This window comes from Chiroxiphia lanceolata, chromosome 3 (genome assembly GCF_009829145.1).
Source record: "Chiroxiphia lanceolata isolate bChiLan1 chromosome 3, bChiLan1.pri, whole genome shotgun sequence".
NCBI lineage: Eukaryota > Metazoa > Chordata > Aves > Passeriformes > Pipridae > Chiroxiphia > Chiroxiphia lanceolata.
In genome coordinates this window covers 9,075,720-9,101,759 of record NC_045639.1, presented here as the reverse complement: position 1 = coordinate 9,101,759, position 26,040 = coordinate 9,075,720, and the positions used below count along the sequence as shown (strand labels likewise).

General features: G+C 41.1%; 1 protein-coding gene across 5 annotated transcripts in view; it reads left to right on the top strand.

The window, feature by feature from the left end:
- Nucleotides 1-26,040, top strand: part of TTBK1 (tau tubulin kinase 1) — a 106,167-nt gene that overhangs the window by 45,773 nt on the left and 34,354 nt on the right. For 4 of the 5 annotated variants that reach the window (XM_032682085.1, XM_032682086.1, XM_032682084.1 and 1 more), the window contains 7 exons: nucleotides 7,589-7,654; nucleotides 9,307-9,399; nucleotides 10,119-10,244; nucleotides 14,718-14,872; nucleotides 15,789-16,008; nucleotides 20,627-20,802; nucleotides 23,663-24,221. In XM_032682085.1, the coding sequence (XP_032537976.1) occupies nucleotides 7,589-7,654; nucleotides 9,307-9,399; nucleotides 10,119-10,244; nucleotides 14,718-14,872; nucleotides 15,789-16,008; nucleotides 20,627-20,802; nucleotides 23,663-24,221 (1,395 nt within the window). Of the gene's footprint in view, nucleotides 1-3,366; nucleotides 3,387-7,588; nucleotides 7,655-9,306; nucleotides 9,400-10,118; nucleotides 10,245-14,717; nucleotides 14,873-15,788; nucleotides 16,009-20,626; nucleotides 20,803-23,662; nucleotides 24,222-26,040 lie in introns of those variants that run through there. The other variant, XM_032682088.1, reaches the window with a different exon arrangement.

Below are 26,040 nucleotides of genomic sequence, written 5' to 3'. Positions count from 1 at the left end.
TGGCACTGGAATGTTCTGCTCAGCAAGCACTATTTTAGCTTAGTCAGCTGCAGCTGATTAGATCTCGATCTCCTCGTGGCTCAGACTGCACTGCAGTAGTTTTCAGTGCCTTGCTGAAGAGACTGTACATGTGCGAGGGCGGATCTGTGAGTCAGTGGGCAGAGAGAAGATGTTGTAGGCAGGACAGTGCATAGCCTGTTTAGAAGAGCATGAGGGAGGCTGCAGAAATGTGATGGCTAATTGAGAAAAAGGGTATTTATTTTCCAAATGTCTGTGCACAGTGTATAAAATAAACTTCACTGCAGCGAGCAAGGTATTAGAAGAGGAGATTTTTCTATGTTTTTCTACTAGGTAGTTTCCCCCCACTGGAAAATGAGCTATAAAATAAGACAAAGGATAGTAACTTCTACATCCTGATACCTCAAATATTCAAACATAGAAGCCCAGTAGTTTTATACTTACTTTGTACTTGAAATACATGTAAATCCATAGTATTATGTAGGAGATGAATGTTTTACAGTAGAATAACAGATTTATGGAACTGTAGTACTATATTAGCTTGGGAGGGGATATAATTTTTGTCTCAAACTTTGTGTTATAAAAAGATAGTCACAGGAAAGGCTGAAAGCACAGCATAGTCACATTTGTTCACACAGAGATGAAAAGGAAAAAGAATGGCCCTCAGTCTTAAAAAATATTGCACATTTAATATATTATAAAAATGCAGTTTCTGTGGGAATGGATTAGTTATAAAAAAGATCAACATGAAAATTTTGTTAAAGTTCTCGTTACTTTCATTGTCGGAGTAGCAAATTTGAACTTGAGAAGGGAGATCATGTTCTGGTTTAAAACATCACAGCAAGTGCAGTGGAAATTAGATGTATGAAAAGCAGACTAGCTGATGGATTTGAAAATCTTTTAGCATGCAGGGATTCTTGTATCCTGTTACAACTACCTGCTTCTCTACTTTCCTCTCCTGGAAGCCCTGGTTCAGTGAGGGTGACCTCAGATCATCTACCTGAGGTTATTGTTGGTTTTATTTTACGTAGCACTCTCTAGTTAGAGCTCTTGTGCTAAAGAAGTGAGGAAAAAGGAAGGACAACTCGGGCTCAAATCCCATATATGCCTACAGGGGACTTAGATCCCATTTTCCATTTCTGAGTACCTTTACTGCCAAGCTGTGGGGGGGGTTACATTTCATCTGAATGTGTCATTCCTTCTGGTGGATGCCATTCCACAGGAAGCTCTGATTATTCTTCCCAATGGAGAACACAGAGAGGAACTTTAAAACTATTACTGTGGCTGGTGGTGAGGAAGCAGGGGCTTTGCTCCCTGGGCACGGGAATGTTGAGTTGGATTGCACGTCAAGTCTCTCCATCAGATAAGTGCTGCCAGGTCATACACTTGCTCTCTCTTGGTAATAATTACTCAGTTATTCTGGGCAAAAGATATCCTTTCTAACCTGTATGTTCTTAAACTTGCATCTCAAAGCACCCTGTGGCTTAGGGATGAGGGTGTACTCTGGAAGGAGGGAGGTGTGGTTTTCACGTCTATTCAAGGGATGGGGAGATTTGAACTTAAGTCTGCTGCATGTCAGTGATTGCCACAAGTGTCTTTTGTCTTCTTCATTTTGATAGAAAAGGACCATCATCTCCATCTGACTCCAGGAAAGCGTTAGGAGCTGTAAATCCCAAATGAGATGTGACTAACACTCTACAATGGTCTCCAAAGCATTTCCATTTCAGCAATTCCCCTGTTCTGTGACAGCACATGAAAAATTTATCTTTCTTACTTAGCACTCCCCGTGCTTCCTGTGGAGATATTCTGTGTTACTGATTCCCTTATGGGACCTTGCATGTAAGAAAGAAGTGCAGTTCTGAGGCCAAAACTCTCTTGTTAAAAATCATGATAACTGAATAATAGGATTACAACTGAAATAAGCTTTTCATTGAAAAAAAAAAACCCAACACCTCATTCTTAGCCTTGTTTCTAATGTGATAAAGGCATTCTTATCCTCAGCACAAATTCAGGTGCAGGAATTGCGTGATGAGTGGTTGGTGCATGCTATTTAGAAAGACAAAATTATCTTTGTCTTTAGTTATGCTAAAATCCATTGGAAGTTTTGAACTCTCCTAAAGTAAAATAGGAACTGTGGCATTTTAATTCATCTCCTTAGGGTCTTTTACTTTGGAAAGAATAGTAGGAGACTTAAATAGCTTTCTCAAAACTAAATTTCTTGCAAAATGTATGGAATTGTTAGAATTTGCACATTTTTAGGAAAGAGGAATAGTAAGACTCAAATAGGAAGCTCCATTGTGTCGATTGCTTTTGATTAGTTGATTTCTGTTGGAATTAATATCTGTCAGCTGAGGTCTTTCCTCAGTTCACTGAATTGAGTTTAAAGGTTATATAATATATTATAATATTAGCTCTTGCCTCTGATCAGGATGGCCCTCAGATTTCCATACTGTGCCATTCTCAGATATAATGACAGCTCATGTGACCTACAAGCAACACTGACTTTCATCCTGCTCTTTCTCAAACCCCCATTCTGCATCCCCCCACAGACAGCGGAGACCCTGCTGTTTCTAGGTGGAGCACTGCAGAAGTCATCAGGGAAGGGGAACATGCCTGAACTTGGCAGCTGTGAAACCTGTAAAGTTGACAAGCCAGTGATTGTATGGATATCGATGGTGAGAAAGCAAGGTGGTGATTGCAGAAAAAAAACTAATACCTTGGGTGAGAACCCATGACAATTCAAATGGGGAAGGGGACATAGCTGTTCATTTTTAGAAACCCGTGCACTAACGTTAGAACTTGCTCTAGATGAAAAGGGCAAGAGATAAAAAAGGAGCAAATCCCCTTGCTGGTTTTTAGATCAGTTTGTTTGGGGGAGGAAGGGAGGTGTGTACATCAGATAATTTTAGAAAGGAAAATCACGGTAGAACCATACAGCTGACCTGCAAAGGCTTGTATGCATTTCTGATCTCACCTTTGTTTTGACGCTATTAGGTGTGATATGTGAGCAGGGAGAAGGTAGTCTCTAGAGGGACTCCTCTCACCACTTACAGAGCACTCACAAACCACACAGGCTCACTCAATGCTTGGTGTCTAAATTCAGCTAAATACGGTGTGGGCCGACAGCCCTGGGAAGGGTGCTGGGAGATGGCAAGAGCTAAACAAGACGCAGGTTTCTGTTGGGATACAATATTGAATTGTTTTTTAATTCATTTCTGTTTAATTTTTTTTTCTCATTTTGTTGTTTTTTTATCATGTTTTTCTTTGGGTTTCTCTCTGTTTTACAGTTCTTTTGGGCTCTTCTTTTGAGGCTGTGTTTGATGCGTTGGCTTCCCATCCGCTGCTCGTAACCATCTCTGCTATGAGTTGTGAGTGAGCCATCACCATGCTTCTGGGTTTTCATTTTGTTTTGTGCTTTTGTTATATACGGAAGTCCAAATTACACCTTGTTTTCCTTTTTTTCCTCATGATATGCTTGTTTTTCAGCAGGATCGTGACAGCTACCTAAATGTGATGCAAAGGCCTAGAACAATTGGGATTCTGTCTGAGGGGCTGGCAGATATTTGGGTGGTACCAGAGACTGTGATTTTGTCACTTCAGTGGTTTCAGAGGCAAGGGGAGGGGAATTCTCTCATCTTACATTTCTGGGTCCAGCTTCCTCTGTTCATTTCTGACTCCCCATTGTGATAAAATATGTTTCTATCATTAATAATTCTACAAAGTGGTGCTGTTTAAATTGGCAAATCAAAACACATATAAGAAGTGCAGATTTTGTTCCCAACAGAAGAGGTGGAGATGCGTGTCCCTGCATTTCCCCCATGAGCCTATGGAGAAGCAGAAGATTCCTAGAAGTCACAGAGATTCTTCCTTTTCATTCAGTTAAAGCTTTCTTTCACTTTTCCTGCTTATCACAACCTTTCCAACAAGTTATTTCAATCCAAGATGTATCTCCAAATGCCTTCCATGATCTGTGGCATTTTCTCTCTCCCCTTACCACCTTCTCGTCGATCTGTGCTAACTTTCTTTTCATGTTCTTACTGCTGAAAATCCTTTTCCTGGTTCCAGGAGAGATGAGTTAATGATTCTAGATGACAGCAGGCTTGCCAGGGGCAAAGGTGGTGGATCTCATGAGGTGTTTGCACAGGCTTCCAGAAAGTAGCGGAAGAACCAGTGGTCATGTTCCATGAGAGTACCACGGTCTTAAGAAACAGCAGAAGGAAGGTACTGGCATACAAATACAAGTTTTTGGGAAGGAAGTTGAAAACTGGGACATTCAGAATATCAGTCTAGGGACCAGTGAGGCAAAAGGAAAAATTCTAATCTCTATGAATGAGCATGGTATAAGGAGCTGGGGTTCAGATTAGTAAGGAAATACAAGCACTCCTCAAATAAAGGGAGTGTACTGGAAAGACAGACTTCATATGAATCACAAGGGAGACACTGTTGGCACTTGAAATACAAATGATCATGAGTGTTTGACCTGGAGAATGATGAAAAGCTGATGGGTAGAAAAGAGCACAGCTTGGAACAGTGCATCCACTTCATATAGGATTTTGTTACCTAGTTCTTTCTTTGTGAGGTAGTCTACATTGCTAATGCAGTGAAAGGAACACAGAGTATAGTTTTTGCTCTGTGGTAGTGATCTAAGACATTCTCCCAAGCTAAAACTTGTTTTAAATCAAGCTTCTAATGTAATATACTTCATATCTGTGACATCTCCCCAACAGCACTGTGTAATAAAGTACTTCAGCTTTGTGGTAGACACAGCATGAACGTGAGAAGAGATATACTTTATAACATTTTTGATAGTAATACTAATGAGTAAAAAATTAAAAGTAAATCATGCATAGTTGAAAATTGTATTTCAACTTGCTACCTTATTATATATTCATCATTTTTGGGATTCAAATCAGTTGAGTTTTATAGGATGCCATGGTCTGAAACTCCTAACTGTAACAATTTCTATTATGTGTCAAATGTGGATTGGTCTGGACAACAAGGATGTTTTATCCAGGCTCTTTTCCACCACTGGACAATGTTGTGGTGGGATGAAATTTATTAACTGGAAGAAATGAAGTGCATAAAGAAATCATCTGGAAAATTAATGTTGGTGAATTCAGAACAAAAGTCAATAACAGTATACAGCATGTGCTACAACAAATGCTCAGGCAGGAGCTGTTTGTTTGGATGAGAAACAAGGTATCTCCACAGCCTGGGAAATATTTGATTGAAGTGATTAGTGACACAGTCAAAAGGCATGACTGATTGCCTTATGACTGGCAGAGCAATCAAACATGGTTACAAGAGCTGCAGCCTTTATGAGAAAAAGATGCTGTTACACAGTTAGCATCTACCTGTTTTGTTCAAAGGACTCTAAAGGTCCTGTCAAAGCAATTGCAAAGTCTTGCTTAGTTGCAGTACCCTTCACTGGGGTACTACATGAAAGAGGACTAGAGAGAGAGAGCCCTTAGGGTTCAGCAGCAGGGCTGGCTTGGGGAGCAGCCAGTCATGTTGGCTGTGGGACAGATGCACAGTTAAAAAATGACTGGGCTTTTGGTTTGCTTCTGAAAGAGGAGGGAAATAACATTTGGAAACTGCCTAGCATTGGTTTCAGAACAGATCTAATTAAAGATACAAAGATAGCCTGTCTGCCAGAAATAGTAAGTATTGATCTAAAATGATTTTCAGAGACATTGCCAACCGTACTGAAACCAGCACACGTGGTATTTGGTTCAGTGCATACACAGTTGATAACTGAAGACACTGAAGTCGGGAAAGAATATGAAAGACAACTTCCATGGACTGCAAACATTGAATAATATTTGTTGTGAAAACATTATGGATTACATGTTAGAATTGTTCACAACACACTCTTATGTCTCATGAAAAGTATCAAAGCACCCTAGCTTCCATTCATAATAGAAAAGAGGAATGTCCTCTTGCTTTTGAGTATGTAGAGAAAATTTATGGTGACAGCTGGTTCAACAGATATATTCCAGTGGCCAGTATTCTGCTTTTCGGAACTCACATCAGTGAATTCACTGGAATTCTGAAAATATTTTGCAGTCATTTGTCACTGAAAATCCTAAATTGCATGCTTTGAGAGAAATGAGGTAGAGGAACAGCAATGCAATATCTCTGCTATTACCTGCTTCTAAATAAGTATCTTATAGCTCAGGCTGGTGTACTGCAAGATTAAATGCTGCATTAAGTGCATGGGATGTGCATAGAGGTTCTCCTTGTGGAGTATTTGATTAGCATAAAGGAGTTGTAAGATAGACTTGCAGCTTTTTTTGCTTGGAGTCACTGTAACTTAAGAGCTGCATTGTGCACCATACAGGTGTACATGTTCATGGCATGGTGTTGATGAACTTGCTTAACAAATATTTGAAGTTTTATTCTTTCTGAGAATGTTTAAATTCAGAGCAACTTCCCTGTACCCAAAAGGAAGCAGCTGAATTGTACGTATTTAAAGTGGCAGAAGGGTGCCCTGGAACAAAAGTACAGAGTTTTAGGCGCAGTTTTGAAAGCATAGGCAAGCTTAAAGAACAAACCTGAATCAACTGACCTACATGGGACAAGTTACTCAATTAGACTTGTTATTAATGTGCTCAGTTTTCTTAGGATCTTCATTATGAGTATGTTTAGTTTTTTGCCCAAGCTTAACCTTAAGATGCAAGAAGTGTGGGCCTGAACCTGGTTTTGCCACAAGAAATTTGAAAGCACTCTGTTAACTCGCATTAACTCTGGTGCTTCTAGTTCAACTGAAAGGATTTGGTGAATATCATTATTTAAATGCAAGTTTTTCAGAACAATGGCATCTTCATTAAGTGAACTCGCGTGGATAATGTTCTTGTGGAGGCAGCAGTAGAAAGAGTTGGAAGAGCTGCTCAGCTCTTGAAAAAGCCTCCAGGTTAGAGGAATAGTCACTGGAATGCCATTCCACAGCCACTGTATTGAGCCTTCACTTTCCAAATACAGGAAATGGAAAATCAGAGAAAGAGAAAATAAGGATAGATGGTCTAAGATATACTGGGAAGAATCTGGAAAAAAGTAAGAACTCTGGAAGTCAGATGTTCTTAATTTGTTGAAGTCTTGCAGAAGATGTTGACAAGCATTGTCAGTAAATGTGTATGGTCATCTGCCTTGTATCAGAGTAGGCGATTCCCGTTCTCATCCTGACCAGGCTGTCTTCAGGCTTTGCTTAGCTCATGTTATTCATGACTCAGTTTTGCACTTGCACTTCTTTACTAGCTTTTCCTTTGACCTGGAGTTTAAAAACGAAAATATGATCCTGGATAATGTTCTTATCTCTATGCCTAGACTATTACTGTTCTAACATATCACTGTAACCACCTTGCCTTCTCTGTAAAATAATCTTTTCTAGAAATGCAGAATTGGAGACTGCTGTCTGTTTAGCTGGCTGCTAGAGCACAAGAAGGCAGTAAGAGCTTTGTATCTCTTGGGTATATATGAAATAACAGTATAGACAAGAAATTCTCAGGAGTTAGCTGCACAGGGGATTTAGTCATCTGCTCTGTCTCTGAGATTTTCTCTTGTCTCCCTTCAGCCCCGCAATGTTGCTGGTTTTCGAGGAACGGTCCGCTATGCCTCTGTGAATGCACACAAAAACCGAGTGAGTATTTTTGGGTTATAAGGAGTTGAGAGTAAGATTATTTCCCCTCAGAAACCTGTTTTCAGGAGCAGAGGAGTAAGAGGCATGAGTTTTGGTTTGTTATCTACAGAAGTTAGTGTATCAGATGATTTCCATTAGGTGGTCAAGGTTGTAAAATGAAAATTATGATTCTGTTATTGGATCCTCTCTAGTTGGCAGCCTTAATAATTGTAATTATTGCATTATCAGACATTGTTAAGGGCAAACCCCCCACACACTTAAGGGGAAATCTGGGTATGTGCCAGGCTGCTTGCTGCTAGTTTCTAGCAGAACTCGGCTGGGAATTACCAAGTGCCAGGTCCTAAAATCTATTCTTCACCTGTAATTTTTAATATTAATGTCGTGCTGTCAGTTGAAGAGCCACCTAGTTAGGGCTAGGTTATTTTTCCTTGAAAAGAGCCATTATTTACATAGTGTCTGGCCTGTTTCCTTCTAAACACTTCTGGAAGTCTCATTCAACATTCTTCTTGAAACACTCCGCTGTCCTGTTTCAGTGATGTTCCTTTGCAGATGGTAAACATTAAGTTTGGACAATGCTCTCAGGCCTATGGTGTGATTCTTGGGGTGCCCTGTGCAAGACCAGGAGTTGGGCTCAATGATCCTAATGGGTCCCTTCCAACTCACCGTATTATATGATTCTATGATTCTAAGTTATGCTAAGTGCTTGCCAGATGGAAACTATCAGCCCTCCTGCATTACCTCCAGGTTTCTGGCTTTTCTTGTGCTGAGTCTGTAGAATGACCTGTGACATATAAGGAAGTGTCAGGTTCTTTTAAGGAGAGAAGTTATTGTCTGCAAAATGTGGAAAGTGTGATGTGGGGAGGGCAGTTGAATGCCATCATAAGTTCTCTGTTTCCTGGGAGACACTGAGAAACCTGAAGTATAATTTTTGGAAGAGCTGAATAGTGCCAGCTGCAGCTGGTATCAGCTGAATGTATATTTAGACACAAAAATTGCTGTATAATGCAGGCTATTCTGAGAAATCATGTTCTAGACATTGGATGTTGAGCACCAAAAATGAATTTGTGTGCTTTGGCAATTTCAACCTTAACCTCCATGTTTCAATTTCCCATTCACTAGCCCAGGAGGAGAGTGGTATGTGGAAGTGTTATAAATCTGTAAATTGTTGTGATGCAGGATGGCAAGTGTTTTGCAAAAGCCCTTGAGCAAATATTGTCTTGTGAAAAGAGTTTGAATGATATTTAAGCTTAGAAATAATAATAAAAAATATGTCCTACACAAATTTTGGGATTTTTTTCTTAATCTAGGTTATTCCACATCCCGTTAATAAGTATTTCACTCCCATGGAATATTCAGTGAGGGACAGTCCTATGGAAAACTTGTGATTTCTTGTATAGATAAAAAACCCTTTGCTAATATATTCACCAAAATGAAAACAAATTAGGTTATTTAGGTGACTGTATTGACGTTGCCAAGTTTAATAAAAGCTTGGGTTTGTGTCTTTAGTCTTTAATTTGGCTTCTTTAGTCACTGAATGGGAAGTATGACTTCTCTTCCTGCCTTTTAAATGAGTCAGCTCATCTAGAAAGCACACCTGGACTACTGAGCAGCGTGGAACTTTGCTCCTCAGTCTTAGTCTCTCTTTTCTTCAGGAGATGGGTAGACATGATGACCTGTGGTCCCTCTTTTACATGTTGGTGGAGTTTGCGGTTGGTCAGCTTCCATGGCGAAAGATCAAAGATAAGGTAGGAAACTTAGTGTCTGTGCTTAAGAGAGGGTGTTCCATAATAATTTTAATTATTATGACTCTCTATTATTTGTCCTGCAGCTCTGTGCAGCTTTTTTCTAAAGTAAAACCAGAATCTTCTTTTCATCAGATCTTGCTGCAAGATGCTAACCTGCTTTTCTGATGCACAGAGTGGACTTCTCTTATTTGGAGTTGTTAGACTTTATTTTAATGCACATTGTTAATCATATTTGATCTAGTGATGCTTACTTTGTTCTTGCAAAGCAAAAAATAAAATGGAAAGACTGAGCTGTCCTTTTGACAAATTAAAAAGAGCCTTTAGAAAGACAGGAGGATAATGCTTTGCTGTGCCAAACAAGCCAAATGGGATTTGAAATCAGAAAGTTAGACAGAATAAAGCTAGCTGTTCATGATGTCTTGGAAATACTTTTTGGTAGAGAATAAAATCCCTGGAAAGAAGTAGATTGCCTGTGCAGAAGGCTCTGCTAAAGGGACTCTGGGGAGTGTTTCTAACTCAGGATTCCCCTTTGACTTCTGCCTGCAGTAATCAACCTTCTTGTGCTTGGGACAGCAAACAGAAGAAGTGTATAGACACTGTGCCGGAAGAGACTGTGTTCCAGGAATAAGATTAGGTGATGTGGCAGGAGAGATAAGTCTGTATTAATGTGAAGCAATAGAAGAGATTCTTGGCTCTGAGATTATTTTTTTTTTCCCCAGGAGCAAGTTGGCATGATAAAAGAAAAGTATGAACACCGAATGCTGCTAAAACACATGCCTTCAGAGTTCCACCTTTTTCTGGATCACATTGCAAGCCTAGACTACTTCACCAAGCCAGACTATCAGGTGGGAACCTTTCTTTGCTGCCAGTGTGGTGCATGGCACTGCAGATTGGCATTTGGATTTTTTGAAGATTTCCATACATGTGTTTATGTCTGGCTGAGAAATACCTTTCCTAGGAGCAGGAGAAAAAGGCTGAACTGTACAGTTCTCCAAAATCTCAAATGTTTTTTCGTCTCCTTCCACCACCCTGTCCAAAATAATCCTGTATTCCACACCAAAAACCTCTTCCCAAACAACACAGTACTTCTGGCTTTAATTAAAACACAAAAATTTTGAGGTACTCCAAATGTGACAGAATTCTAGCGCAGCTTGCCAAGATCTGCAAATAGCCTATACCAGCGGCTCAACCATGCCCACCAACCCCTTTGTTTTCTTGCAGACTCATGGGCCTTGGCCATTATTATCTATTTCTTTAATATTCATCTAACATATGGATTTTCCTCCTATTCAGTGTTTGCTATCAGCATGTATATGATCAGTTATGGTAGCTCAACTAACACAATATAACTGGAGCAACTTGATTCTGTGTCACTTTTTTTTTTATCACGGTGGTTTTCTCTGTACATTAAGACAGAGTAATGGAAACAACATTTTATTAGCAAATCTGTGCCTGCTTCTGTTGACAGTGCATCAAATGAGTGGGAAAGTGGTAGGAGGGTGTTCCAGCAAACTCTCTCCAGCAGTGCTTTTATGTTTTAGCCATGTACGTATTGTAGCGTAGCAACACACACTTTTAAAAAATTAAAAAGAAAAAAAAAAGCAAATACTTTCCAGATAGTGCAGTGGAAAAATAACATTTGCCACTAAGATGAAGAGCTGTAGAGGGATGGAGGTGGACTGAGAAGATGCAGAGGGAGCTGGATTTGTTTGACCTGGAAAAGAGAAATCAAAGAGGGGATCTGATTCCTGTCTTTTGCTGCCTCAAGGACAGTTGTGGGGAGAATAGAGGCAGCAATGGATGTTGTGACTAAATCTAGGGGGGGAAAAAATGAGAATGTGGGTTTTTAAATATGAAACAGGTACCTAGAGAAACTGTGGAATTTCCATTCTTGGGATTTCCAAAGATTGACTGGATGAGGAATCTGATCTGCATTTTTCAGTAGCTCTGGTTTGAGCAGGTGGTTGGATTAGAGGTTTCAGAATCTCTTTTTGAACCTACATCCTCCTATATTCTATTCCAGTTTAAAATAATTGTGTCGTAATGGTACTGAAAAGCCATCCTTGAGATGGAAATGGAGGGAGATGTTTTCAGACAGTTCTAGGGTAGTACAAATCACAAACAGCTCTTTTACAGTAGGAGATTTGACTGAAGCTGTGAATTACCTCTTTGCCTTCAGTTTCCTGCAGTTGCAGCTTGGGCAAGAAGCCTCCAAAAGGAAATTCCCCACAAAATTCTGCAGCTTGCCACTTAAAGTGATTCTTCTAGCTTGACTTGGAGACCTATTCCAGACAGCAAATTTTCCAAAGAGCTCAGTTCCAGAGATGTCTTTATGTTGATTTATCTGGATGTATTACTGTGGAAGACTTTAATCTTTCACAAGGAGGCAATTCACAGCTTCAGTCAAATACGCTAAAGGGGTCCTGTAAGAAAGATGGGAACAGATGTTTTAGCAGGACCTGTTTCAATAAGACAAGGGCTAATGGTTTTAAACTGAAGGAGGGTAGATTTAAACTAGATATGAAGAAGAAATTCTTCACTATGAGGATAATGAAACACTGGAACAGGTAGAGGTTGTAGATGACCCATCTCTGGAAACATTTGAAGACAGGCTGGAAGGGGCTCTGAACAACCTGGTCTAGTTGAAGATGTCCTTGTCTGTGGTAGGGGGCTTGGACTAGATGACCTTTAAAAGTCCCTTCCAACCCAAACCATTCTACGATTCTAACTTATCCAATCTCTGTCTGTGTTCAGCATCCACCATGTGACAGGGCGGCACCACAGCTTAAGTTCTTGCTGTGAGAAGAACTGCTTTCTTCTGTTTGTTCTACATTTACCACCTGCCAACCTGATTTAATGCCCCTTACATCTTGGTCATGACTGTAAACTGGTGCCTCGCTTCTTTCTCACTCTCAGCCACAGAATCCTGAGCACCTGGGACTGTTACGTGCAGTTTTCCAGTCCACTTTTCTCCTTGTAAGGTTTTGACCTTTCATCAGAAGTATAAAGGTTTCAGAGAAAACTGAGAAGACTCAATAAGTCCATGGAATGGCTTGAGAATAATGGCAGATTAGGACACTAGTATCCTTCAGCCTGTGAAGAAGGCTGTAAAATCCCTAATGGCCTTCAAAGTCAAATGCAAGAGTTACAGAATAAGTTATAGCAGAAAGTATCAAAAGTTGTTTTGACTGAGTGGGTCCTTGATGGCATGAAGGAACACTAAGAATAAGACAGCTGAACTTCTAATTTTAGCATGTGGTTTCTTACTTCAGACTGCTTCAGTCAAAGGAATGGAAGGTGGCAGAAGCAGTACTAATTTTTAAATAGCTTCAGAAGATCCCAGTCCCTGACACTGACATGTCCATCGCAAAGAATCAGAAGCTGTGATAAGACTGGGATTAGTGGACATATGGGTGAGGATGATCTAGTGAACAGAAGCCAGTAGGGCTTTTAAAAGGGCATCTGTCTACAAATGTGTGGACTTCTTGCAAGGCATCTTTGAGGATGTGGGGATATTAATTTTGGAAAGACATTTGACAGTAGCAGTCAAAGCATTGCCAAAGTAGCAGTCAGAAGAATCCTAAGAATAATTAGAGTAGCATTAGAGGGTAAACAGAAAATATCCTTGTATTACCATGTAGATTTGTGTGAAGCATACTCTTAAATACTGTCTGCAGTTCCATTCCTGCATATCAAAAAGGATATCTTCAGATCAGAGAAGACGTAGAGAAGGGTAGCAAGGAGGCTCAAGATGGATTCAGATATGGAAAGACTAATTAGATAGGACAGTACACTTTGAAAAAAAATAAGAGTACTGACATGTGCGTGACATCTTTAAAATCAAAGGCAGAATGGCAAGAAGTGAATGGCAAATTATTGTATTCTGCTTCTTCTGATATGAAAATAAGAAACTGTCAAATAAAATTAGCAGTACGCGAGTTGGAATGAGTAAGGAAGGTAGTTCACATAACTGGTGTGTTCTTCACCAGAAGATAGGTATAGTCTGAAAGTTTATCTATTCAGTAAGTAATTAGGCAGATTAATGCTCATCTGGGTGAGAGGGGAAATGGCACTGTTGTGACAGGAGGCTAACAAGCAGAAACACAATCCTATTGTATTTAACTGTCACACCAGTAAAATCTCTTTCAAGACAAAGAAGCTGGTACCACTATCACATCATATTCACAGTGGAGAGGTGTTACATGTGCCTTGGTCTGACCAACAGTCTGCTGTGGAAATTCTTTTAATCAAATGTTGTGTCACTGCTGGAGTGGAGCACCTAATTCTAGGGTTCTAGGTCACAAAAAGGAGGAAAAAGATGGCTCATCTGAAAGCTGCAAATAGACATTTTACTGCAGTTTGGTGGAAGGTAGTAGGAAGTGGCAGGCTGTCTTGTCCTTCCGATCATGCTGATGAAGAGAACTGGAATATAAATACAAATAGAGTGTTTGTTCATGGTAATTTTTATTCATAACTTAGTGCTAATTCTATACCATAAGCCAAATGTATTTGCCACCACACTCTTGCTCTCTGTAGACTTTAGGCTGAATCCTGTCAGTTCTGCATTATTTAGCTAAATAATTTTATTAGAAATATAAGACCTCACAGCTCTGTTGGTCTATAGCATCCAGTTTCCCTTTGACAGCAGAACATCGGATTTCTCTGGGTAATGCATTGCTGCATGGAACACTATTGATAGTAGTTTCATTCTCTCTTAAAGACTATCAGTTCTTAGACAGCAACAAGCATAAAGCGCATAAACATGAGCATTTGTACCTGCCATCTTATAAAGCAAATTGTATCATCTCTTTTGCAGTTTTATTTTCTTATGCAGCCAAATGTGTCAGGCCACTTTGTGCAGAAGCATAATGTAGGGCTCCTGACCAAGCATTTGAGCCAGACACTGCAATGAATTTGCATCCTAGGACTGCATATTGCTGTTGTATTTATTTCTTCTGGCAGTCCTTGAACTACATATCAAATGTACTGTTCTGCACATGTCTCATCCACAGGAAAGTTGAGCTGAAGTTATGGATTTAGATTTGGAGTAACAAGGCAACTGCAAGATTTCATCAAATCAGTGCCAAAATGTTGCAAGCATTTCTTTTATAGTTTTGAAGAAATTTCATTTACTGAGCCAAAACCAGCCTAAAAAACAATCATTACCATTTTATTACATTATCTTTCATTTCCTAGTACCTTTTTTAGGCAAACTGGAGATTATAAACTGCACTTAGTCTTTGTGTGCATACTTTAGATTTTTGGTGAGAGCCACCCTCAGCTACTTAACATAAATTGTTCTTGTAAATCTATTCCAGCTAATCATGTCCGTTTTTGAGAACAGCATGAAAGAAAGAGGCATCACTGAAAATGAAGCCTTTGACTGGGAGAAAGCTGGTACAGATATTTTGTTGTCCACTAGCACCTCAACTCCACCACAGCAAAACACCAGGCAAACAGCAGCCATGTTTGGGTGAGTGTTGCAGTTGTGCCAGTCAGACTATGGTCAACAAGCTCAGTAATAAGTTCATTTTTCTAAAGATTTCAAGACCACTATGATCCTTGGAAGTTGGGGCCTCATGGCAGCCACCACTTGATTTGACTTCATATATTAACATATGTCTAAGGTGGTGGAACCCAGTTTCAGGTCCTTGTTGTCTTGAAAATGCATTTTCTACTACCCCTATTTTCTACTAGGGGTGAGTGTGTGGGTTGGAGTCACGTTAAGGGATGTCTGGAGACCTCTGAGCAGGATCAATGGAGCTTGTATATCGTGCATATTATATGGCATACATGCCTGGAGCTTCTGTGAGAGCACCTGTTTTGAGGTGGGTTTGTGATTGACAGTGAGCTGAGTACAGCTGAGTGCATGTACTGGTCACATCTCTAACACAGCTCCTAAGCCTTTACAGAGTGTTTCATGTGCTGGTGCAAAGGTACACAGAGATTGATGCTCAGAGGTGGAGGTGAGTCCAAACTAAAAATGATAAGGTTTGGTTCACTGGTCTGTCTCGGTGCTTTTCAGGGGGACAACAGTAATCCCTAGTAGTATTACACAAAATAAAAGCTATAAGGCCTATTAAGCTTCATTTGCTTGTGCAAGGGGGGAAGTTTCTTCTAAGCTCAATACTGTGTGATGGGCACTTCTGAAGAAGCTTTCAGCCTGTGTATCAAGGGTCCCAAGATGCTTCTGCTGATACAACCCACTGTCTTTGTGACTTTACGTTAGATGTTCTGATTCAGGCTGTCATATCTGGGATAAAGCTGGTCTGCCTGTTTTTCAACCTGGTCATACCCTAAAAGCTGCTAAGGAGATCCTGTGGGGCAGTGTGCTAGGCCTCCTTCTTTATATAATACTGATAATTTGTATCATATTGTCTCTTCCATAGGGTGGTTAATGTCACTCCAGTACCTGGGGACTTGCTTCGTGAGAACACTGAGGATGTCCTACAGGGTGAACATCTGAGTGATCAGGAGAATGCTCCACCCATCCTGTCAGGCCGGCCAGTGGAAGGTCTTGGTCAGACTCCAAACACGGCTTTCAATGAGGGTGAAGTTTGGGAAGAGACAGATGTGAATCGCAACAAACTCAGGATCAGCATCAGCAAAGTAAAGAACATTCTCTGATCTCCTGTGGCTGTTGGATTTAGGGCAATGGTTCCATAGACTGCTAGAAGCCACTCAGATCCACTGATGTAACATGCTACATAGTGCAGTCCAAAAAGCACTGAGGAGTTTCCTTGTGGAAAGAGGAAATGACAAACAATTTTTTCACAGAGTAAAAACCGTTGGGATTAATTTGGATCTTTATGCAAGTGACATTTTGGAGGCCACTAATGCTAAAGTGAATATTTCTTACAATCATATAATTATCTAGGATTTTGATACTTCAAGCAAGGGAATTCTAGTCCTTGCATAGCTGATACAATATCAGAAATGCCCCAAGCTTGGAAATTATAAGCCAAAAGTTTATTATGTCCCAACCTCTTGCGTAAATAAATTTAATCAGAGATGTCTTCATAAGCTGTATTTTTCTGTATCTTGAATCATCACTGATTTCTCTCTTCCTTTTTTTTAACTTTCCTTTCTATGGGTAGGACAATCTATAAGGAGCATCTAATGATGGTTTCACCCCTGTGAAGAGTGAGAGAAACCATCACTTAATATTCTCATATTTCTGCATTCCAAAGTCATATTACACTTTTTAGCTTGCATGAAGTGTATACTTCAGTTGATTTTCCTCATAATCTCTAAGATGTTTCTTAGTCCTTTCATTTAAATCTTACTTAATTTCTTGGAGGCATCCCCACTGAATGATGATACTATAGTAAATGTTAAGTACAAGGATCTACCAGTTAGTTTATTTTTTAGATCAGCTTACATATTGTAAGTAAGTTAGTATTTGTGGCAGGACATCAGATACATATATAATCTGTTAGCAGAGAAGTGTTCATCAGTCTTAAAGTGTTGTCAGGGCATATGGGATTCATGTCACAAACCTGTCTTTAGTGGACATTTGTGGACTAGCATGTTAAATCTATCAGTCTTCTGGGTCTGACCAGAATTCACTTCAGTCTCTACCAGTAAAAAGTTAGTCCTTATTTCAGCAATGTAGATATCTTCGCAATCCTTAGTCTTATTAGAAAAAACATTATGCATGGACAAGAAATAATCTTATCTAACTTGCTTAAAATTCTCCAATGCAAATAATTCAGATCAACATGTTATATGTATGGAATGTTAGCAGCAGCATCCCCCAACACTGGGAATTATGAACCAACTTCAAATCACTTCTTCGTCTTGCACTGGTAACTGTGTGCATTCCCAGAAGTTTTCATTTGAAGGCACATGAAATAAGAAAAGCCTGGTAGAGAGGGACAGTTCTGTTCACACAACATACAGAAAAATCCTGGTAACTTCTGTGTATTTTTCTGTTCCTTTTAACCACCAGGTGCCTTGATGCTTTCAGTCAGACTGAGATGTGCACAGGGGAGTCCTAAATGTCCTTTCTGTGTGCTAGTTCTATGTCATGTCTTAGGTACCCAGCGCTGTCATTCACAAGCCCTATCATAAAAGCAGCTAGAGGCAGGAGAGGTTTCTACAAGATCCACAGCATAACCAGGTGACTCTCCCACCAGGGAATATGCTATTTGTTGTCAGATTACTGGCAAAGGAGCTTACAGAGTTAGTCAGCATGGCAATGAGCACTTCAGCTCTGACAAGTCTGTGCTACACAGCAGTCTATGCAGTAGACCTCAGGGCATCATGCTCTCCAAAGCTTTCTCTCCCTGGGGGTTGTTATCTTTAGTCTGACTCTTGGCCTGCCTTGCTTTGCCAGACCTATTATCTTTAGTCTGAGTGTTCTCTGAGAGAGAATAATTTTTTATTTAAGTAAGTCACCATATGAAGAAAAAAAGGATGCTGCAGATTTGATGTCTAAGGGCACATCTTCACCTCTGCTTGTAATCTGAGGCATCCCTTGTGTCTTTCAGAACCACAAGGGCAGCTGGTGCGTTGAACACCCTTCTGCTATTCACAGCTTCACTGTCCTTCATCTTTCAGTCTTGTAGCACTAGAAGTAACTGTCTCTCCTTGTCTTGCTCTTTGCGTTTAGGTGATGAGTGGATCTTGCCATGTTTTTTCTTCCTAATAATTCTCTAAGGTCATCCTTATTTCTTTGTTCACACAATTCTAGTCTCCTTCTGTCCCACTTCTCCCATTTCTGTGCTAAGGACAGGGCTTACTGTCACTGTTCTCCCACACCATCCCCCAGTTCTCTGCTCTTGGATCTTACCAAGTTGCCTGCTACCCGACAGTTATATCAGCACTTTTCTCGTTTCACAAATGCATTTGGCCTTCCTTTGTCACTAACCGTCTCCTAGCCATGAATGAATTACAGATTAAATCATTATCATCTATTCTGCTTTTCCTCTAATGCCTGGAAGTTTTCCTCCACTCTTTCTAGCTGCAAAGGCTCTTTAGTTATGCATTCCAAACCCAGCCTGAGTGGTTTAGGTCTGTTAATTTATGGACACTGACTGACTTGCTGTGTACTCATTGCATGCACAAAGACAACTGTCTTGATCAGCAGCATTTTACTGAGAAACTGCTTATGTTCAGAGCCTCTAGCATGAATAGAGGACAAGTGAATGTAGGGCATGCAGCAGAGAAGGATAAGCACTCTCCGCACTGGGAACTTGCACTGGCACCTCCATACACATTCCCGCACAGAGGCAGTGTGTGGTAGCTGATGTTGCATGGCTGGCAACACAGCAGTATTTGAATGCAAATCCTAGACTGCTACTGTAGCCCTTGGACCATTCTGCCTCTATGCTTTTGCCTGAGCAGGCCCTCTCTTCCAAGGGGAACCAACACTCTGGAAGGCAGAAGGCAACTGTGTTAGTCACCTACTTTTGCTCCCTTGTCTGCTGCTAAATTAAAAAAAAATCAAATTCAATAAGGCCGTATGAAAAAGGAAATATGTACGGATGTGAGGAAATATGTACATGTCTATAAGCATGTTCAGGTTCTTGCATGACCTTGGGTCTGTGGAAAGCTCTTACAGATGTGATTGAATGTATGTCCTGGAGGACTTTGTTTAGAGTAGCATGATTTAAAGAAACAAAACACAAACAAAAACCCCGAACTACCCTGGTAATTAGGAGATGGCTTAGTCATATCAAGTTCTTCAGATGTAAAAGTTTGTATGTTGCAATTGTATGAATTGATAGATGCAGGTTAACCAAGATGGGCATGACTCACAGCTGAAGTATGAAGAATAGATTTATTCCATCGTTGCAGAGACATACATACACTGCTAAGTCCAAACTTAGCAGGGGCAAAAGCGCCAGCCCAGCATGGGCTTTGCTGTGCATATTAAAGACCTGATGCATATGCAAATTCATCAACAGGCTGTTTTTACAATTCTAAACTCTCCTATCTCCTTTCCCTCCAAGCCTGTGGGAAAGAGTGCTTTTAAGTATTTAGCAACATTCTATTATCTTCTTTGAGAGAATTCTATTTCTTTCATCAGACAGAAAACAACCCAAAGGAAACACGTGTGAAAATTCCCACACTGAAAAATTATTCTTAGCATCAGAGAATAATCTAGGTTGGAGAAGACCTCTGAAATCAGAGTCCAACCCTATGACCTAACACCACCTTGTCAACTAGACCATGGCACTAAGTACCACATCCAGGCTTTTCTTAAACACTTCTAGGGGCAATGACTCCACCACCTCCCTGGGCAGCCCATTCCACTGCCCAATAGCTCTTTCTGTGAAGAATTTCTTCCTAATATCCAACCTAAACCTCCCCTGGTGCAGCTTAAGATTGTGTCCTCTTGTCCTATCGCTGGTTGCCTGGGAGAAGAGACCAACCCCCACCTGGCTACGACCTCCTTTCAGGTAGTTGTAGAGAGTGATGAGGTCTCCCCTGAGCCTCTTCTTCTCCAGGCTGAACAACCTTAGCTCCCTTAGCTGCTTCTCATAGGACTTGTTCTCCAGACCCTTCACCAGCCTCATTGCCCTTCTTTGGACCTGCTCCAGCACCTCAATGTCCTTCCTGAATTGAAGGGCCCAGAACTGGATACAGAACTTGAGGTGTGGCCTCACCAGCGCTGAGTACAGGGGAAGAATCACTTCCCTGGACCTGTTGGCCACAGTGTTCCTGATACAGGCCAGGATGCCATTGGCCTTCTTGGCCACCTGGGCACACTGCTGGCTCATGTTCAGCCTGCTGTCAATCACTACCTCCAGGTCCCTTTCTGCCTTCCCACCTGCAGGGTTATCTTGAGCGGAAACAACTAAAAATAGCACTATCTCCTCGCCAAATCTTACATTTTCAACCCTTCCTCCCCACACAATATAATGTGTGGACTCTGCATAGATGAACGTTGGCAAACAAGGGCTCTTAGACATCTTGGATAAGCAGTTAGTTTGTGTATGCAGTAGGTTAACCCATGGTAACTCCTTTGGATCGACTATTCAGGGTAATTGAAATGCAAAGGCTACTGTAAAGACATTTAAATATTTGAATTTATTTAAGACCTGCACCTTATTTTAATACTTGGTAATTGCCAGGGCATAGAGACCCTTGCATTCCTTCAGAAATTGCTTGCGTAGATTGTGAAAATGCAGCTGAAACTGTATCCTGGAAGGAAGCAGTGAGCAACAGTGATGGATGAGATTGGTCAGATTTTTAAGTTCTTTGTGTTTACCCACTACAGACTCAGTGCATGGTGGAAGAGGAGCAGAGAAATGGTGTCTGCCCCAGTTCCCCTGTCCGAGTGCCTCCGGAGTCCCCCACCGCACAAGTACGCTCCCTCAGATACCGCCGTGTGAACAGCCCGGAGTCAGAACGCCTCTCCACTGCTGATGGCAAAGGGGATCCACATGAAAGAAGGTTTGTTCACCCTCTGTAGCCTCCTACTGTTTCTAGCAGTGTCTTGATGATTGACCACTGAGACCAACCTAATTGTTAGATCAGCAGGCACTGGAAGTTTATTTCTGGGTGGAGGAGTTCATCAGCTTTATAATTTTTCTGATGAGATATAAACTCATGTCTCTTAATAAGGAGAGTTAGTGGGAATGATGGGTTGGTCTCTTCTCCCAAGCAATCAGCAGTAGGACAAGAGGGCATGGCCTTAAGCTGCGCCAGGGGAGGTTTAGGTTGGATATTAGAAAGCAATTCTTTACAGAGAGGGTAATCAGCCATTGGAATGGGCTGCCCAGGGAAGTGGTGGATTCTCCATCCCTGGAGGTTTTTAAGATGAGGCTGGACGTGGCACTTAGTGCCATAGTCTAGCAACTGTGGTGGTAGTGGATCAAGGGTTGGACTTGATGATCTCAGAGGTCCTTTCCAACCTGTCTGATTCTATGATTCTATGATTCTATGATTCCAATCCTGTCCCTGGATGGGAAGAACTCCACAGGTGGAAGGAAGGACATTTTTCAAAGGAAAAGCAAAGCATCAAATCAGAGATAAAGTAACAGTCAGAAAACTTTTGACTGGTGGGAGGGAAGGATGAATCTTCTTAAGATACATACACGTAGAGGTGCATGTATTCTGGGAGCTAACTGGCAGATCCTGATCTGGTGGGTTTCATTATTTTATTATTTTTCCTTATTTTTCATCAATAGGAGTAGTAGTATTCACTTTTCAGCATACAGCATTGTGCTTGTTTGCGTGTCAAAAGTACACTTTGCATCTTGATTTTGAGGTATTAGGAATACTTTCTCTCAGATCCACAGCAAATAAATAAACAAAAAACCCCAAGATTAATAAAAAATAATGAAAAGAAGCTTTTTAAACTATTTTGTGTTGGAGAACATATTTACAAAACATAAGCCCTTGGTACCGGTAATGCCCTTCACATCTGTTTTCTGCTTCTGATTGAAATTCAGGGCATGAACTGTGGGTGTAGGATGTGGTGAAATGGCCCCTCTAAAAGAGGTAAGGGAGAGACAGGCATTCTTCTCTGAGAAAATCTGACAGACTTCAGCCAAGAAGAACAGTCACAAGGAGAAGGTAGCTGGAAATGAAGTAGGATGTAAAGGAACTAGAGAGAGGAAGAGCCCCAAGCACTACCCCCAGTGTATTAGGCAGTGTTTTATTGAGTGACTGGGGTAATCTAATGCTTTTCTGTAGTTTAGAAAAGACTGTTTGTGTTGCTATTAATAATTTAGGGTTTGAATAACTTGCTACCTGTTTGTTTTCTTCTTGCTCAGAAAAAAGACTCTTTAAAATAGGAAGGGAAACAAGGCAATAAAAAGTCAGCAACACTAGTCCTGTATATTCACTAAATGCCTCTAACTCCTTACTTTCTTTCTTCCTCTCTTCCTTGTCTACTCAGCATCATGCTAAATGCATCCCTTTCTCCTGTCTTTCTTCAGCTTCTGGTTTTAAAATCAGTATCTTTTTTCATCTTCCAAGTAGCGTGCACCAAGTATGGTGCAAATACAATCTCATTCTACCACACAATCTCTCTTTATTCTGTTTTCATCCTTTTGCAACACAGATTTGATTCCCAGCTTTGGCAAATTCTTTTGGCTTTCTGGAGTAAATTATTGTTCTCAAGGTGTCTTTCCTCTGCTGGGGAATGGATGAAGACGTTGGCTAAATTCAGAGTTTTATTTTTTCAGCAACAGCTCTTTAAAATCCAGTTCTTCATACACACACTACAGACCATTTTTCATTCTTAGTTTGCATACTTAAGTGGTCCTTCTTCACAACAATATATTTTTAAGACTATAACAAGTACAGCCTTTCAGATCCATCACATGGCTTTTGCGGAGATCTTTGTTTTTGCTCACAACTTTTATCCACATCAACCTTTGGTTCACCTCTTTCTCTACTTCCCCTTTGTTCATCAAAAACTGAAAGGCTTTCCCAGAAGAATCTGCAAGATGATCTTTTTTGAAATCGCTTGTAAAACACACTGCAGATGTCCAAAAATCTGAGCAGCAGACACTTTGGCTTTGTGCAACAAGCTGCTTGCCTCTGAGACAGGTGGAAAAGCAAAGTAAGAGGCAGATGCAGGCCAAATGAGAAACCTGGATCATAACACTGTGGAGCAGAAAGACAGGAGTGCCACTGGCTTCTCCAGCTGAGATGCTGTCGGAGCTATTGAAGCACAAGGAGCTTCCAGAGCCTTTTTGAAAGGTATTTCTGCATGGCTGCAGAAGCTGCTGCTATTTAGACTGTGAGCCTAACATTATACTACCCTTTGTAGAAGGATACTTGCCATATTTACTTTGTACTTCTTCAGAATATGTTGGGGTTATCTGTGTGGGATAACCCACAGATGGGATGAAAGATTCTTGCTGTCTTCAAAGAACTTGTGTGGCCACCTTAGAGGCCTCAGTGGCCACCACAGAGAGAGCACAGTGAAGCTGGTTACAGGAGCCCAGGAGAGACACTAGTTAGTCAGACAGTAGATTTAGGATTTAGGGGTGTTTTGGTTTTGGTTTGATATTTTTTTCATGAACCAGTAAAACTTACCGAAGGGGAAAGGTGTTGTTGGGGGAAAATGGCTTTGATTCTGTCTAGGAGGAAAAGAGATACTGAATTGGCTGTTATACTGAAGCACTTTAGGGAACATCTTTATGCCATTGTAGGTTCTAGAGAAATACTTTTGCTTAAGCCTGTCTTTCTGAAGCGTACCAAGAAATGGGTGAGAAGGACTATACGGGTTTTCTCTTATCATCCCTGTCTTTAACCACAAACCTGATGTATTTTTAATGGCTTCATGTTCTGTCTCTAGGTCTCGAATGGATATACCTGGCTCTCCATCACGGCTTGTATGCTCCTCCCAGCCAGCCCAGATGCTGTCCATTGATACTGGCCAGGCTGACCGGCAGGCGAGTGGTAGGATGGATGTGTCTGCTTCGGTGGAACACGAAGCCCTCAGCAATGCTTTCCGCTCAGTGCCACTTGCAGAAGAGGAGGACTTTGATAGCAAGGAGTGGGTTATCATTGATAAGGAGACAGAACTGAAGGACTTTCACCCAGGTGCTGAGCCAAGCACCTCTGGAACCACGGATGAGGAGCCCGAGGAACTAAGGCCTATTGAAGATGGTGAAGAGAGAAGGCGCTTGGGGGCAGATGCTGCAGTCAGGCCGAAGACGCATGATGGGCGAAGTAGGGGTATGCAGCCTGTGACTGAGGAGGACAGTTCCCACAGACATGAAGGACCTTCTCAAACAGTATCTGACAGTAGGCATGAACAGCAGACAGGAAGTCCAGCCCACTCCCCCTTACATTCAGCACCAGCTCTCCGACAAAGGAGACGAGAATCTGAACCTACTGGTCCTCAGAGACAGGTAAGATCCCTGGGTCTGTACCTTGTTACCTAGCATAGCATCATCTTAGGAAACCTCAGCTGTGCTGGAGAAGTCTTCGATTCCAAGCATGATTGCTCTTGTGAAACTCTTCTGACAGTGCTTGCAAATGTTGTGAACACCTTAGAAGTGCTCCCTTATAGCTATAGTGACATAGTCCACTTCTGAGGACACACTGTTATGGAGATCTTTCAGCCATTTTGGCACAGGAACAAGAGGAGAGCGCAGTTGTGATTGTGGGTATCTTTAGTCAGTTCTCTTATGCTTTCCCACAGTGTTTTGTTAATAACTGCTTAGTTGTATGGAAGTGTTGCTAGCAAATCTTCTCCACGTAGTTTCTCAGCAGCAACAGCAGTGTATGGCAAGAAAATGCCCTCTAATCTAATTACATATCAGCACAGGCCTGCAGCAATGCAAATCATAAAATAACTCCCTGAAATTAAACTTTCTTTTAAATACCTGATATAAAGCTCAGAGTAACCAGCACACACATCCCATCAGCCTTACTTCAGTGAGAGGCATTGTTGTTACCATGTATTTAGTCACAGAAATGTTCTTTACCTACTGTGTTTTTTCCAGATAGTTGTAGAGGGCTTTTTTTCTTTCAGTTTTGCTTTTTTCCTGTGATCCTCTAATGCTATAAAGAAGTTCAGTTTTTGGTGGGAGGTAATTTATTAGATTACCTGGAAAAATATGATACACTGTTAGGCTCAGAGTTCCTCTGTCATATCTAATCTTCCTTTCTCAGAAGAAGGCTGTCTCAGAGTGCTCAGTGCAAGAGACAATCAAATTGTTCTCCTGAAAGCTTTTTGTATTTATATGTTAATGAAGGTCTCTCATGCACGTTTGATCCATATGCACAGCAAAGAGCAGGCGAGTTTTGGGTAATGTACACAGTTATACCCTGCTATGACAGACATTTGTACAGTCTGCTTGTTCCTCTCTGGAAGATGGTAACTCCATTTCCCCTTCCCTCTTGAGCTTTTTCTCCAAGGAAGTGTTCACTGGACTGGAGCATGTTAAAAGAACATCCTTCCATTAAGGTCTTGCCCAGTTTCTTCTCCTCTCTGGATCCTTGAGAGGTACAAGGGAAAAAGGACTGTTAGTTTTGGCAGCAAAATGGGAATGATAAAAGAATCTATGTAAAAGGAATCAAAGCAAATCCTTGCCTGCCAGGCAAGGTGTTGCTTGCTAAGGTGTATCAGGCTGCAGCACTTACAGGAAGGGTAGAAATGCTGACAGCAGATACTAGTGGGACTGTCCTGCTGAGCATGGAATAGAAGCCGAACATGCTTCTCGTGGAGACTCATGGAGACTCATCCAGTTGCAAGGTTCCTAAATGGAGGTGTTTGCTGTATAAAGCCAATATGTTGAATGCTCCAGATATCTAGAGATTACATGAGGCAAGATTGGCGGAGTTGGAAAGGTCTGTGTCTGAATTTTTTCTGTGTGTACACTTACTGGGTTGGTCAGTGCAGGGTCTGCAAGATGCAATGAGCATGATAAGAGCCAGCTGATAAGAATCAGCTGTAAAAAACATCAGGGACACTTCACTGACATATTTATTGTGACTAAAGAAGGCCAGAGATGCCTTCTTGACCATAGCATGTACACCCCTGTGTGAAATGACTGAGGGAGTTGGGTATGGGGCAGTACGAAGGCTGCTTATCACTGCACAGTGATACTTAACAAGCAGGCAAGAAAGGTAAATCAATGGGATTGTGGGTGATTACTGCTAATATATTAGACAGGCTTTGTTCTCCAGCTGACTGGATTTTTTTGTTCCTATGCTCTGAAATAC